This window comes from Triturus cristatus, chromosome 5_2 (genome assembly GCF_964204655.1).
Source record: "Triturus cristatus chromosome 5_2, aTriCri1.1, whole genome shotgun sequence".
Lineage (NCBI taxonomy): Eukaryota > Metazoa > Chordata > Amphibia > Caudata > Salamandridae > Triturus > Triturus cristatus.
The window spans coordinates 515969287-515985865 of record NC_140588.1 but is presented as its reverse complement, the minus strand read 5'-3'; the positions used below and the strand labels follow the sequence as shown (position 1 = coordinate 515985865).

At 45.0% G+C, this 16579-nt stretch overlaps 1 protein-coding gene across 3 annotated transcripts in view; it reads right to left on the bottom strand.

Annotated features, from left to right (window-relative positions):
* Positions 1-16579, bottom strand: part of TRANK1 (tetratricopeptide repeat and ankyrin repeat containing 1) — a 1100402-nt gene that overhangs the window by 57117 nt on the left and 1026706 nt on the right. For all 3 annotated transcript variants that reach the window (XM_085607558.1, XM_085607559.1, XM_085607557.1), the window contains one exon: positions 7352-7453. In XM_085607558.1, the coding sequence (XP_085463684.1) occupies positions 7352-7453 (102 nt within the window). The remainder of the gene's footprint in view (positions 1-7351; positions 7454-16579) is intronic.

Genomic DNA, 16579 nt, shown 5'->3' with positions numbered 1-16579 from the left:
ATGCTGGCTATCCTGGTTGGACTGGGATATGCTAGAGCTGTGGAGGTGTTTATTGTGGCCCCCAGATATTGGTGTATATGAGAGGGCTGGAGATGCGACTTGGTGTAGTTGACTTTAAACCCCAAGTTGTGTATTGTTTGGTGAGTGTGTTGAACACATTGGTTGAAGGACTTGGCTTTTATTAGCCAGTCGTCCAGATATGGGAAGACATGGATGTGTTGTCTTCTCAGGTGTGCTGCTACTACGGCAAGACATTTGGTGAATGCCCTGGGTGCGGTGGTGACTCCGAAGGGAAGGACTTTGAACTGATAGTGTTGTCCGTCCACTACAAACCTTAGATGCTTCCAGTGAGCAGGATGTATGGGAATGTGGAAGTAAGCGTCCTTGAGCTCTAGTGTGGCAAGGAAATCGCCTTGTTGTAGCAGCGGGAGCACTTGTTGGAGAGTGATCATATGAAAATGATCTGAGTGTATATATAGTTTGAGGGGTCTGAGGTCGATTATCGGTCTTAGAGTCCCGTCCTTTTTGGGGATTAGGAAGTAAATCGAGTAAACCCCTGTTCCTTGATGTTGTAAGGGAACAGGTTCTATTGCGTGATTTTGAAGCGGTGAGAGAACCTCTTGTTTTAGGAGCGTGAGATGCTCTTTGGACATTGGATGCTGCTTGGGTGGTATGTGTGGGGGGGGGGGGGGTAGCTGTAAGTCCCAGGCAGTAACCATACTGGATAATCTGTCTTACCCACTTGTCTGTTGTGATGGAATTCGAGACAGGTAGGAACTGTGATAATCTTCCCCCAACTGGAGTGGAATGGTCTGGGGGAAGCATAAGGAAGTCACTGTTTTGTAGAGGGGGAGGTGCGAGTGTTGTTATTACCTCGGCCTCTTCCTTTCTTGTTATTTCCTCTGTATCTGCCTCTAAAATATCCTCTACTGGGGGATGTCTGTGTAGTGGTTTTAAACTAAGATAAGGGGTCTGCTCCAATGTTTTTTGGAGGCTCCTCTATATAAGGAGCGACGTGTTTGTGGAGACTGTAACGCTCCCATGGACTTAGCGGCCTCAGTGTCTTCATTTTTTCGAGTGCATGGTCTACAGCCGGGCCAAAAAGTTGTTCTTGGTTGAACAGCTGGTTGAGGATGGTAGTCTGGACCTCCTGATTAAAGCCTGAAATGTGCAGCCAGGCATGGCGTCTAAGGAATACACTGGTATTGATGGATCTAGAGGCAGTGTCTGCAGCATCAAGTGCGAATTTAATTGACGCGTTTGAAATTAGCTTGCCCTCTTGTATGAGATCATTTGCTTGGGTTTTATATTGGTCAGGCAAATGTTGTAATAGGGTTTCCAGTTGGTCATAGTGGGCCCTATCATATCTAGCCAACAGTGCTTGCGAGTTGGCTATGTGCCAGTGATTGGCTGCCTGCGCAGCTACCCTTTTGCCAGAAGCATCCAGTAATTTGGATTCTTTAACCTTGGGTGGCGCACTTGTGAGTAGGAGCGCTTTCTAGAGTTGGAAACTACTAGAGAATCCAAAGGCAGCTATCCCCTAATGTAAGCAGGGTCTTCAGGGTCAGGTCTATATTTTCTATCGATTCTAGGGTTAAGAATCCTGCCACGTACAGAATTATTGAACACTTCAGGGGCATGCTTAATGACTCCCTTGATCACTGGCAATATTTTGGGACGGTACGAATGTATCCAAAAGGAAGTCCTCCTCCACTGTGTGTGAGTGCATTGTGCCGCCGTGGTAAACGGCAGCCCTATTAAGTAATTGTCCAAAACCAAGATTATCGTCTGGGGGAGATGGTTTTGAGGGGTATGGCTGGGGGTTTGAGAGGTCTGGTAGATCTGTTGGGACAGGGTACTCCCAATCATCTTGTGGTGGATCATCTGGATCTGTGAACGGGTCATTTGGGTCACCCCCCACCCCTAGGTCATCACCATCATCATCTGGAGGTGGTGTATGTGGTGGAGAAGTTACAGGCGGAGGTGGTGTAATAGATTTAGGAAGAGGAGGTGGGTTAGAAGGAAGTAGAGGAGAAGGAGGCATAGGTGATGTAACAGAGTCCTTCTTCTTCACAGGCACTGGAGGGGCAGGTGCAGTGTGTAACTTCCTCCTCTTACATGTCACAGCTGCGACATGTTCTGTTTCAGGGTTAATATAAATCTTTTTCTGTCTAAGATCGACAGGATCCGGATGAAAAAGTTCCTTTTCCTCAGGAACGGTCTTCGGTTGCGATTTTTTCGGTTCCGAGCAGGGCTGGTGTTGTGTTTTATGGTCTTTGGCCTTAGGAGGAGTGGTAGAGTCCTTAGGCTTGTCTTTCGGTTCCGAGGATCTTGGTTTCGGAGCCGAAGCTGGATCTTTAGGCTTGGAAGTGTTCGAAGCCGGCTTATCCACGGACCTCGAGGTTTTCGGGCCCGATTTGTCTTTGTAGCTGGAAGGCGTCGGAACAGATTTCAGAGCCGAGTGTTCCTTTGGCTTCGGTGCCGAAGGCACCGGCGGGACGATTACATGAGGTTTGCTCGGTCCCGAGCTACCGGAAGGCTTGTCTTTTTTCTTCGGAGGCGGGGCTTCTGAAGTGTGTTTTCGATCGCAACTGGGGCCAACAGGCGAAGTCTTCACCAGTGCCTTTGGTTTTGGAGGTGGGGTTGAGGCAGTAGTACTCACTCATTGACCAGGAGTGATGGGGTCATCTGAGTCGTCTGCCTCCAACACGATTTTGAGATCTTCGGAATCTTCTTCAGGGACATCCGGGCCTTTGTCGAAGATGTCCTCTGGTTCCGGAGCTTATCTCTGTGCCATGATGTGACGTTGAGCCCTTCGATATGTCACTACTTTCAGATCTGGTTGGGGAAGGGAAAGGGGTCTGCCACTGGCCTAATCTTGGTTTGTTAGCCACCACTGCAGATCTTTTGCAGTCCTCAGCGATCTGGACCAAGTCAGAAAGATTCCTTTGATGCTGCACCCACTGGAATTTCAGGTCCCACTGCAGAGCCAGCATATGTCATCAGTCATGTGCCACCAGCAAAATACAGGACGCCATGAGTCCCAGCAGCGTCAGAATCAATCTCACCGAAACCCAGGATAGACGCTGAAACATCAGTATCATAGCCTGAATATCCTGGACTCGCCGCTCAGGAGGATAAGCCCGAACCTGCTATGTGTCCAGAACAGCTCCTATGAATGGGAGCACCTGAGAGGGAGTCAGGTGTTACTTTGGCACGTTGATAGTGAACCCCAGCAATTATAGAAGCCTCACCGCAGGCTGGAGGTGGGAGACAACAGCCTGGGGCAAGCCCACTCTAAACAGCCAGTTGTCGAGATAGGGGAAGATTGGCACCCTTGATCTCCGCAGATGAGCTGCAACCACGCCATCACCTTCATGAACACCCAAGGGTCTCTGGTAAGGCCAAAGGGGAGCACAATGAACTGAAAATGCTTGTGGCCTACCGTAAACTGCAGATAGCGCCAGTGGGCAGGCAGGACGGCAATATGAAAATAGGCATCCTTCAAGACCAATGCTACCATCCAGTCTCCTGGTTCCAGGACAGCCAAGACTTGAGCTAGCATGAGCATCTTGAATTTTTCCTTTTTGAGGAAGGAGTTGAGGGCTTGGAGACCTAGGATAAGACGAAGGCCCTTGTCCTTTTTAGACAACACAGCCTACTTCTAGCCCCGGAACCTTCTATATGGCTCCCTTGGCCAAGAGAGCCAAGACTTCGTTGTGGAGCAAGAACAAATGATCTTCCATCAGCCAGTCGTGAGCTAGTAGCATGGAGGTAGGGGTAGTCTCGAAGGGGAGGAACTAGCAGCTTCGGACGCCTGTCTGATGTTATGGACTGCCAAACAGGAAGGTAATGGAGAATCCTGCCACCAACTGGATGCCCATGGTGGTAAAGTAGCAGAATAGGAAGGCTTGGAGGGGTGTGGTGGATGGTCAGACTGCTGGTTACCTGGCCCATGAGGTCTGTGGTTACCACGCCCTCGTCCACGCAGAGACTAAGGAGCATGTACGGCTCGGTGGCTGGCAGGGTAATGGCACGGTTGAAAGCCCCTTCCATAGCCACGAAAGGAGCAAAAGGCAGGCTAGAGGTGAGGAGGGGCTGCCAATAGGCACAATCACTACAGGCTACGAGTTCTTAAAGCAATCCAGCGATCCTGCCTTGTCTCAGAAGAGATGGGTGCCATTGAAGGGCATGTCCATAAGGGAATCCTAGACATCCCGAACAGCCAGTTAACCACGCATTGCGCCTAAGGGCCACTGTCGAGTATGGGAGACCCAGCCCAAAAGGCATGGGATGTTTACAAACCGCAATACTAGACTGACCTGTGTAAAACATTAATTTCCCCAAAGAGTCCAGTCTTTTGGATTCCAAGTCCAGAAGAGTGTCAAGGAATGCACCCTAGAAAGTCGAACTTGGACCACCAAGCTCTCTGGGGTAGAGTGCTGGGTGAGGAAGTTTAGGTGCCCTGGCATGGGGCGATGACGGCAGGTGATTGTCCTATTTACAGGAGATTCTGTGTGGGTTTGAACCAGGTCCCCACAGGACGTCAGTGAGGGCATCATTGAACGGGGAAGTAAGGGTTCCAATGAGGAGACTCCCAGTTGCAGCACCTCTGTCAAGCTGCTGGTCTGGAACGTCACAGAGGGAAACTGAAGGTCAAGGACCGCAGCCGCCCTCCCGCACCACCATTGTGTATGAGGCTCCCTCCTCCAAAGTCACGATGGGGGTAAGAAAGTATACAAGCATGTGGAGAAGTATCCAGTTCACTGGCGTCACCCAGTTTTTCAGTCCAGTCTATATTAGGATCTCCTATGTATGGCTGGTATTCTTCAGGGTCCAGCGACCCCTCTCGTTCCTCGCCGAGTCCTAGTCCATGGCAATAGGGCTCAGGCTCCAATGTAGGAAGAGGGGTTCCTGCCAGCGTTGGAGTCGGGTGACACCCATCTGGCTCTGTGTTGGTTCTGGGTCGGAGTCGGGGATTACAATGGGAATGGAATCGCCAGCGGCGCTAGGAGCATTGGCTTAGGACCGGTGCCAGGTAAAGTTGTGATGGTACAACCGGAATCAGTCCCGATCCAGGTTTGAATTCCTTGGGGCCCAATGGAGCCGGGGCCCGAGGCGTGCCGATGGGGTCGGGCCACCAAAAATTAGACATATGGCATCAATAAAACTCTGAGTTGGGTGGAGGTTGCTCCGACTGCCAGAAAGTCGGAGGGGAGTAGAGTCAGTCTATGCGCAGACTCCGAAGAACCATGCCTCTAGCGCCGATGCTCCCTCGTTTCGTTGGTCGACTGACAAGGAGAAGTCAAAGAGCACTTCGACTTATAGCTCTTTTTCTTGTGACTCTTACTTGAATGTCCTGGAGACTTCGAATGGGATGAAGAGGACTTCGGGCTCTGGGAAAGATCCCAGGACCTTCTCTTCGACCAGGACCTCGATTTCCGCAGAGTGGTGCGTCAGGCTACTTAGGAACTTCAGGGATTGCTCCCTCAAAGCCTTTGGGGCCATGGCTCAGCAATCAGGACACAACTTGTTGTCGTGGTCATGCTCCAGGCACTACAGACAGATGAAATGCCGGTCTGACATCGGCCGGTGACCGGCACCGCAAGGCTTAAAACCGGTCTTACAAGATGATATTTCGACACACCAGGAGGTAATACCTCAAAAACAGTTGACAAACCATTGAAAAAAGTCTATCGAAAAATGACACAGGTGCAGCTCTTCTCCAGATTAACGCTGGTTGGCACAAAAAGAACTGATGTAAGCGTGCCTGGGTGGAGAATATATAGGTGCAGCGGACGTCACTTCCGTTGTGGACGACACCAAGTAGAGCTGATCAACGCCACCTACCAGCACGCAAAGGTACTGCTCATGAAAAATGCTCCGAATCCAGTCTGATGCCTGGAGATATTCAAAGGTATGGAATCTGCAGCTAGAAGCCTCTGTAAGATTAGAGATGTATGATGAACAATAATTGGGGTCAATATTTTCATCACTTTGATAACATTCATGTTCACTGAGGTATAGTATAAGGATTAGCAAATAATAAACACTAATTGTTCAATAACGGTTTGTATGCGTACTGATTTTGTGAGTTCAGGTTGGGGTGCATTATCTATGCCCTGCCCAATACTCTACAGCCACACATGCCGCAAACGTAATATTTTTCTGCCATGAATGACAGCTTTTCGAACCTATACCCCTAAAAGGATAATGCAAAGAAAGGAGTAAGAAATACCGGTCCATTTTCCTTTCCTTTTCTTTATACAGACAAGAGCCACCTTTGATGGATAAAAAAATCTACCCAAGTAAGACGCCAAAAATGAGAGGGTTCAACATTATTAAGTAGACAATTGTAAAAGTAGCAGTGACTGTGCAGTATGAAAACCTTAAGACGTATATAACGGAGAAATTGAACAAAACTTTAACCGAGATTACTAATCCAATGTAAAACTTTTTGATGAAGCTAAAATATAGACAGATATAAAGCTGCAAACCTACCCAAACTAAGGGGCCCATTAGCATGTCGGGCGGATCGCCACCGCCCGCATGGCGGTGGCGATCCGCCCGACATTTGTGCCCGCCCGCATGCCAAATCCCCACGCCATATTACTATGGCGGGGGGACCCCGGCGCACGGAAAGACCATCCGTCGGTTTTCTGCCGGTAGGCAATCCGCCCAATTGCCTACCGGGCAGAAAAGCTGTTAACATGGTGGCGGTGTCTGGTAGACACCACCATCCATATTAGTATGCAGGCGGGGACATGCCTTTCCGTGGCCAGAAAGGCATGCGGTCTTCGACATTGGGGGACCGTAGCGGGTCCCCAGGGATTCTGAGGGGTGCACATGGGGGGTACCTATGGTATCCCGCTGCATTTCAATGTACAATGTGGCAGGCACAGCGCGGTGCCTGTCACGTTGTGCATTGAAAGGCACAACTTGCTTTTGTGGCATTGCGGCGGCCGCAATGTTACAAATGCGGGATGCGCCCGCCAGTGTGGTGGGCGCATCCTAATTGTAGGTGCGGGACCGCCGCAAGCATTGCGGGCAGGCCCGTTTCCCGGGGGTATGGCGGGCGGACATACTAATGACCCCCTAAATATTGAACGTTGGCTGGTGACTTATATGGGAAAATTAAAAGGAATATTTTAAAGTTGTACGCTGAAGTACTCTTGACGCTCATGCTCACAAACCCGATATTCAGATGATGCGCTTATTTAGAACTGTGTTCATGAATTTCGCCTATTTTCCATCATAGTGATCAGCATTAACGTTTGCAATTTTCTGTTGAACAATACAGGTAAAATATTCCCACATAATGCTACTATATGGTTAAAATGCAAAGACTTACTTTCCTTTTCTGTTTTCTTTTCTGCTTTTTTCTTCATCCAGTCTTGAGCCTCTGCAACATGCTTGGTCAAAGTATCAACATCTGTCAGCAATAGCCTTTCAGCTGGAATTGAAAATAAAATGTTTTTCTAACAGAATATTATGAAATGCTATTTCTAAACAATGTTTGGTTGTAACAGTTATCTTTAACCAGCAGTAAGGACAAGAACATCAGTGACTGCACGAACTTGAGCGTCCATGGTGTCTCGTACATTACACTGATCGGTTTGCGCATGATGCTGCGAGGAAATGGAGCCTCAAAGTCTTTCAACAAGCACTGGCAATGCCAATAGTTTTGGTTTTTGTGTGCTGACATGGCTGTACCAACCATCAGTAACATAGAATAGATAGAACAGCAGCAGTGCAAGCTTACCTTACACACAGAGACCAGGTACAGAATTGGCAGCAACAACACACACTGTAAAGTGGTTACAGCACAGGAAAGAGCAATGCAAATGCCCTGGACGCATTAGTAACAGCACAAGCAGTGGTAATGTAAGTTGCCAATACAAACACAGTCTTTTCTCCAGCTTGTAAAGTCACTGGGCCAACCAAGCACCAAAAACAACCGTACTGGTGTTCCCTTCGAACTAGGCTATAGGTACTTAGGTTGGCAACAGAAAGTTGGCCTCCCTGGCTCTCTTGTAGGAAGATGTGGAACAGCATTGAAGGTTAAGCAAGGAAATTTGTGTAGGGTGGATCGAGGTACAGTGAAACACAATCAGCAAAGTGACTGTGCAGTCACGAGTACTTTAAATACAAATGGTATTCAATTAAGAAAGGTGATGAAAGATAATACTGTGGTAAAACCAGGACCACTGGCTGACAACACAACTTATTGTTCATGATAATGAGCATGAGCTTAAACCTGAAAGTGAAAACATGACAGCGGTGGAACGTTGGAATGCTTCAATGATCTTCAGAAATATACTGATCGCGAGCAATGCACTAAGTTGAAGAGTCCAACCTTCCCACCAAAACTAACAGGCTGCATAACAAAGCTGTAAACTATCTACACACCAAGATTATGCAAACACCTAAAACAAGGTGCAAACAAGAAAATGCAATAACAAGCAAAAGCAGAATGTACCTTGTAAACTGCAAAGTGAAGTGTCGTGGTCATGGAATAATGGGTTTAGCTTTAGTGATATTGGTCTTCTGAAATGGTGATCTCTCATGTCTTGGGGGCCCTAGAAGTTCTGGATCAGTGAACCTCATTCTGGTAGGGAAACGGTCACACCAGTTTTAATAGTCTACAGTAGCCAATGTTTGGAATACCCTCTTCCCTTAAGTATCCATTGTCAACCTTTTTGTTTCTGGAGGAGATCAAGAAGTGGAGCCAACAGTATCCTATCTTTTTAGTTGCAGACATGACCAAGGAATTTTTCATGGATTTAATGATCCGATTAAGTCACTTTATCTCTCTTGTTAATGTCAATATTATATATATTTAACATACATTATTTTATTTATATTTTTTAAATCGATATTTGTTCCATGTATATTTTTGACTTCGATATTTTTGATTGGATATTTTTTTACTTACCTATTAAGGTATTGGAGTCGATATTTATGTATTTTTTCTCGATATTTTGAACATCGATATTTCTTACATTGATATTCTGTCAGTAATCCAAGCAGATGATCAATTGCCTTTCTAATCCTGTGAGAAAAGACAGGTTTCTAAGACCTTTCTGAAGGTGAGTAGAGAGGGAGCAGCTTTAGTGTCAGTGGAAGACTTTTCCAAAGCACAGCTGTGGTCCTGAAAAAACTCTTCCCACCACAGGTGGTCCTCCTAAATGGGGGGGGGGGGCAGTCAGATTCATGGCAGAGCCTGAGTGAAGCATCCCCACTGGGATGCACCATTTGAGTTTCTCCTCGAAACGGGCTGTCCCCAGTCCGTGCAGTGATTTATAAGCCAAACAAAGAGCCTTGAACCTACATCTTTGTCTTATTGGCAGCCATTGTTGGTTCCTGATGGCTCCTCTAGCCGATACATATTTCGTAATTTTAAAAAGGAACCAGGCATCTGCATTTTGCAATGTCTGAAGCCTCTTTAGGAGACCCGATGCAAGATTAAGAGAGAGAATATTGCAATAGTCGATCCTTGTGAGAACCAGTGCCATGGTTACAGTTTTCAGAAGTTCGGGATGCAGAAATGTTTCAATCTTTTTTATAAGCCTTAAGGAGCAGAATGAGGCCCATGTGATTTTATTCACTTGGTCCTTGATTTGTTATTTATTTACATTTGTTGAATTGAGATGTTATAGTGTTAAATGTTTTTTATTAAATATTTAATAATTAGTTGTTACTTAATTTTAATTAATTAATTGGCAATTAATTATGTTAATTCTGTAATTAATTTTAGGTGCGTTTTATGGTGTTTATAGGTGAAAATGGTGGAAAAGATGGGAATTAATTTATTTTTAATTGATGAATTAATAATTAGTTGTTAATTAATTTCAATTAGTCATTAATGATTGTAATTGTGTAATTAATTTTATGTGCGTGTTTAGAAGTGTAAATGGTGGGAAGTAATTCATTTTTAATTGATGAATTAATATTTAGTTGTTAATTTAAATTAATTAGTAGTATTAATTTTTTTTCTAAAGATTATTTTAATTTTACAATTGTTTAAATGTTATTAGTAATTTTTACCCCTCCACCATCCAGCACTTTCCCTACTGTTGCACTCTTTGGAGTGGGAATAGTAATTTTTACCCCTCCATTATCCAATACTTTCCCTACTGTTGCACTCACCGGAGTGGGAATAGTAATTTTTACCCCTCCACTATCCAGCACTTTCCCTAATGTTGCATTCACTGGAGTGGGAATAGTAATTTTGACCCATCCACTATCCAACACTTTCCCTACGGTTACACTCACTGGAGTGGGAATAGTAATTTTGACCCCTCAGCCATACAGCACTTTCCCTACTGTTGCACTCATTGAAGTGGGAACAGTAATTTGTACTCCTCCGCTATCCAGCACTTACCCTACTGTTGCACTCATTGGAGTCGGAAAAGTATCTTTTACCCCTCCGCTATCCAACACTTTCCGTACTGTTGCACTCACTGGAGTGGTAATAGTAGTTTTCACCCCTCCGCTATCCAAAATGTTCCCTTCTGTTGCGCTCTTTGGAGTGGGAATAGTAATTTTTACCCTTCCGCTATCCAATACTATCCCCTACTGTTGCACTCACTGGAGTGGGAATAGTCATTTTTACCCCTCCGCCATCCAACACTTTCCCTACTGTTGCACTCATTGGAGTGGGAATAGTAATTTTTACCCCTCCGCTATCCAATACTTTCCCTACAGTTGCACTCACTGGAGTTGGAATAGTAATCTTTCCCCCTCCGCTATCCAACACGCACTGGAGTTGGAATAGTAATCTTTCCCCCTCCGCTATCCAACACTTTCTCCACGGATTCACTCACCAGAGTTGGAATAGTAAATATTATTATTCCGCTTTCCAACATTTTCCCTACTGTTGTGTTTATTGTATTGTGAAATGTATGTTTAATTTTTTTTTTATAGTTAAATGTTTGAATTAATTATAAAACAGTTCTTTTTTAACTTTAAATCATTGATATATGTATCTATTTTATTTTTATATAATTTAAGTTTAAAAATTAAGGATAATAGTTAATAAATTATTTTAAAGTAAATATATGTGTGTGTTTATATTGTTTTAAATGAAGTTTAATTTATATTTAGTTAAAATATATATTAAATTTAATTCATTTTCTTAAAGATAATGTTAATATATATATTTAACATTATTTTTTTATTTTATTTATATTTTTAAATCGATGTTTTACATCTATATTTTTAACTTCAATATTTTTGAATCAATATTTTTGTACTTACCTGTTAAGGTATTGGAGCCAATATTTTTGCAATCAATATTTTTTTATCGATATTTTGAGCATCGATATTTCTTACATTGATATTCTGTCAGTGATCCAAGCAGATGATCAAGTGCCTTCTAATCCTGCGAGAAAAGCCAGGTTTTTAAGGCCTGTCTGAAGGTGAGTAGAGAGGGAGCAGCTTTTAGTATCAGTGGAAGAATGTTCCCAAAGCACAGCTGTGGTCCTGTAAAAACTCTTGCTTTATAAGCCAAACCAAGAGCCTCAAACCTACATCGTTGTCTGACTGGAAACCAGTGTAGGTTCCTGATGGCTCCTCTAGCCGATTCATATTTTGGAGTTTTAAAAAGGAACCAGGCAGCTGCTTTTTGCAATGTCTGAAGCCTCTTCGGGAGACCCGATGCAAGATTAAGGGAGAGTCTATTGCAATAGTCGATCCTTGTGAGCACCAGTGCCATGGTTACAGTTTTCAGAAGTTCGGGAGGCAGAAATGTTTTGATCTTTTTTATAAGCCTTAAGGAGCAGAATGAGGCCCATGTGATTTTATTCACTTGGTCCTTGAATTTCCGTTCTTTATCTAACAGGAAGCCTACGTTTTTTACTTTGGTTGAAGTTTCAGGCAGTGAGTTCTGACTCAGGCGGCCACCAATACGGCGTCCAGAATGAAGAGTTGTTGCCAAAAAAGGTGACCTCAGTTTTAGTGGCGTTCAACTTAAGGCAATTGTGATCCATCCAATTGCTCACATTGCTCATGCATGTTCTAAAAGCAGTGACTGAGTTGTTTTCAGGTTTTGCTAATGACACCACAATTTGTGTGTCGTCAGCGTAAGACGCTAAGAAGAAACCAGAATTTTTAATGATTGTCGCGAGTAGCGTATCGTAAAGGTTTAACAATGTGGGGGTGAGTGCCAAGCCCTGAGGGACTCCACAAGGCAAGGAGAAAGGCATAGATGTAAACCTTTCCATCGTCACATTATGCTGTTGATTAGCCAAGAATGATTGAAGGAGATCTAGTGCTGTATCCCCTATTCCCAGGCTCAGCATATGGTCAGCCAAAATCTCGTGGCTGACCGTATCGAACGCTGCGGAGAGATCCGGCACAATCAGGGCTTTCATCCCTCCCCTGCAAGCAATTCACGCACATACTCCATAGCTACCACCAGAGCGGACTCTGTACTGCAATTTTTTCTAAACCCATGTTAGGTATCGTCCAATAAGAAATTTTCCTCTAGATACTCTGAAAGTTGTTGGTTCATCACTTTCTCCGCCAACTTGGCAGAAAACGGGAGTCTTGATATAGGGCGATAGTTATTCAGGTCCTGAGCATTCAGATTGTCTTGTTTAATAGGGGCAGAATAGAGGGGAGTTTCCAGTGAGAAGGGAAAGTTCCTTCTGCAAACATGGATGGATTAAACCCAGATCTGTGACTGGGGGAGAATGTTTTGCCATTGTGCAACATTCCGTCCATCATCTTGTGTGTTTTGCTGTTCACCCTATGTGGGAAGGGTATGCCCAGACGTGGGTCCCTTGCTCACTACGCCACTGGAATTAAGCTATCCTGGCTGATGACGGCTGATAGCCAGAAACCGGTCCTAGGATGCTTGATTCCGGTCCAAGGAAGGCATGGCTTGGCAGTTCGGGCTGGACTGTTCCCATGAGGCTCAGGATCAAGACTGATTTGCATATGGCCATGTTTGAACTGGGGTGGTGTGGTGAGCAAAATAAGGATGGATTAAACCCAGATCTGTGACTGGGGGAGAATGTTTTGCCATTGTGCAACATTCCGTCCATCATCTTGTGTGTTTTGCTGTTCACCCTATGTGGGAAGGGTATGCCCAGACGTGGGTCCCTTGCTCACTACGCCACTGGAATTAAGCTATCCTGGCTGATGACGGCTGATAGCCAGAAACCGGTCCTAGGATGCTTGATTCCGGTCCAAGGAAGGCATGGCTTGGCAGTTCGGGCTGGACTGTTCCCATGAGGCTCAGGATCAAGACTGATTTGCATATGGCCATGTCTGAACTGGGGTGGTGTGGTGAGCAAAATAAGGATGGATTAAACCCAGATCTGTGACTGGGGGAGAATGTTTTGCCATTGTGCAACATTCCGTCCATCATCTTGTGTGTTTTGCTGTTCACCCTATGTGGGAAGGGTATGCCCAGACGTGGGTCCCTTGCTCACTACGCCACTGGAATTAAGCTATCCTGGCTGATGACGGCTGATAGCCAGAAACCGGTCCTAGGATGCTTGATTCCGGTCCAAGGAAGGCATGGCTTGGCAGTTCGGGCTGGACTGTTCCCATGAGGCTCAGGATCAAGACTGATTTGCATATGGCCATGTCTGAACCGGGGTGGTGTGGTGAGCAAAATAAGGATGGATTAAACCCAGATCTGTGACTGGGGGAGAATGTTTTGCCATTGTGCAACATTCCGTCCATCATCTTGTGTGTTTTGCTGTTCACCCTATGTGGGAAGGGTATGCCCAGACGTGGGTCCCTTGCTCACTACGCCACTGGAATTAAGCTATCCTGGCTGATGACGGCTGATAGCCAGAAACCGGTCCTAGGATGCTTGATTCCGGTCCAAGGAAGGCATGGCTTGGCAGTTCGGGCTGGACTGTTCCCATGAGGCTCAGGATCAAGACTGATTTGCATATGGCCATGTCTGAACTGGGGTGGTGTGGTGAGCAAAATAAGGATGGATTAAACCCAGATCTGTGACTGGGGGAGAATGTTTTGCCATTGTGCAACATTCCGTCCATCATCTTGTGTGTTTTGTCCTTCTGCAAACATGTCAAGAATTGGCCCTAAATATTGTGCCACTTGAGCAGGAATCATGTGCATTATTTTAGGAGGACAGGGGTCCTGTGGCACACCTAGATTTGATTAGCGGGATTAACTTTGTGAGTTGTTCTTCTGCAGGGGCCTTAATGGTGGAAAATCTGATTTTACCTAACGAGTCAGTTAAGGCGTGCCCATCCTGTTGAACGGCTAATCTCTTCGCAGTAAGTATTTTGAAAATGTTAGGAACTTATTTCTGAAAAACCTTTGCTAGCGCATCGCCAAATTTTTGATTTGTTAATACAAGTTAAGGGCTGGCTGGTACTACCAATTCTTTTATTACTAAGAAGAGGGTTTTGGTTGCATCACAGGCTGCTTTTATATTCTCTGCATAGTATGAGGTTTTCACTGCTGAGATACATTTTTATGTTCTGCTAGTTCATTTTTATGAATATTTTTCTCCTCCACCGCGTAGTTTTTTCTCCATTTATGTTCTTGTCTATGGCAATCCTGCCTTGATATCCTAAGGTTTTCATTGCACCAGGGCTGGGATATTTTCTTAGCTTTAATTTTTTTGATTGATTGGTGCTATTGTGTCCAAAGCAGAATTTAGCCAGAGCGAAAACATTTCAACACTTTGCTCCAGGTTATCGGCTAGTTGCCATGGACCATGGGAGATGGCATCTCTCAGATCAACCTGCCGTATTTTGTGCCACGCTCTACTCGAGGTTTGTTAAATAGTTTTTCTGTGCCTGATAATTTTCTCAGTCTTTATCTGCCATTTAACTGCCCAGTGATCGGACCAGGTCAGAGGGAGAGATGGAAGTAGAGTTATAGTATGATAGTTGGCAAAGATCCCATCTAGCATGTGTTCAGCCCTATGAGTCGGGCCTCTGGTGATTAGGGATAGTCCAAACGCATTTATCAATCAGTTTTAGGTAATCTGGGTCAGTTTCCCTTTCCAGATGAAAATAAATCGCCCAGCACCAAAAAATTTGTATTGATGATAGAGGATTCCATTATCGTACTAAGCTTGTCAGCAAAGCCACCCCTCGGTCCCGGTGAGCGATAGATTAGCATCCCTTTAACCAACTGCGCGTCCGGCGGATGCACGGAGAAGGCTAAGGCTTCGACACCTGGGGTGGTTAATGGCTCAAAAGTCGTTTTAAACTGGTCACGGTGAAACACTGCCAACCCCCCTCCTTTTTTTGATAGTCTGTCCAGCCGCTAAACGGCACAGCCTGGGGGGTTGTCTGTGGCAATTTCTGGACCAGAGCTAGCATCTGGCCACGTTTCAGATACAAATACCACATCTGCGCATTGTGTTTGCACTAGGTCAGAGAACTCTAGATGGTGTTTCACAAGGGATCTAGTGTTCAGTAGCATGCAGGAGATGTTTGAGAGTTTAGGAATAAAGCATTTCCTATTGGGCTGGGCGGTTGCCCCTGTAACAGCTACGTTATTAGCTGGATTAGGTCTGGGGCACCCAGTTTGATTGGGGCAGGAAAGGTAAAAGGGAGTCTGAACAGAAGTATTAAATCTAGTGTCAAAAAGGTATTCGCCATACAGTCTCAGTACCAGTAAGACATCCCCTCGAGTACCTGATGATACCTACTGTGTTTTAGGCAAAAGCGCCAGGGGGACAGGCGCTGGGCGCGGTCCAGACGCAGACGAGCTTGCCTTTGGCACGTCTGCTGCGCGTAAGCGCCATGGTCTCAATTTGTAGCCGCAAGCCAAAATCAAGTGGAAGGAGACTAGAGCGTCTCACTTCCAAGACGGCGGCTAAAGATTGGCCCAGTGGAAGTGAGTGCAGGCCACACTAAGGATCTCCCTCCACTCAATCAGCAGACTATCTGCCGGTTTGACCAGGGAGAAAAGAAGGCTAAATGCGTCGTATATGACGGTGAACGTCTAAAATAGGCTAATAACAGTATCAATTAATAGGCTAATAGCAAAATTTAAAAACAAATATTGAACAAGGGTAAATAAAAATGACTGCTTGACAAAGAATAACAAAAGGTACTTTCATTCACCCTCTCAGAACAAATACCTTTCAGCAGCTATTCAAATGTGTGAACTGACGTCTTCAAGTATCAGCTAGGGAATGTTTCGACAACATATCAGTTGCTCTGTTCTTCAGAGTAGAGTTAGTGCACGGCATACCTTGCAGTATTTGATCGGCTGTTGCATAGCAAATCAGGATGTATACAACAATCTACATGGCCATACTTGACCTAAAATTGATTTGCCAGTCTCTGGTTGTACCAATATAACAACAAGGTAGCCTGACTTTCTGACAAGATCAGTAGGATTAAAGCAGCATATAAATACTCTCATACAAAAGTGTCTGACTTAGCTAAAAATGTGGTCATGTGAAAGGATGAGTGGTGACGCAGTCTTAGGCCCAAATATATAGTCATTGAAAAACAAAGCTTAACGCAACATTTTAGTTAGGTGAAAATCAGTTAACACAACATTTTAAACTAACAAAACCATTGAAATTACCCCGTTCTGGCTATTTCAAGTAACTATAATTAATACC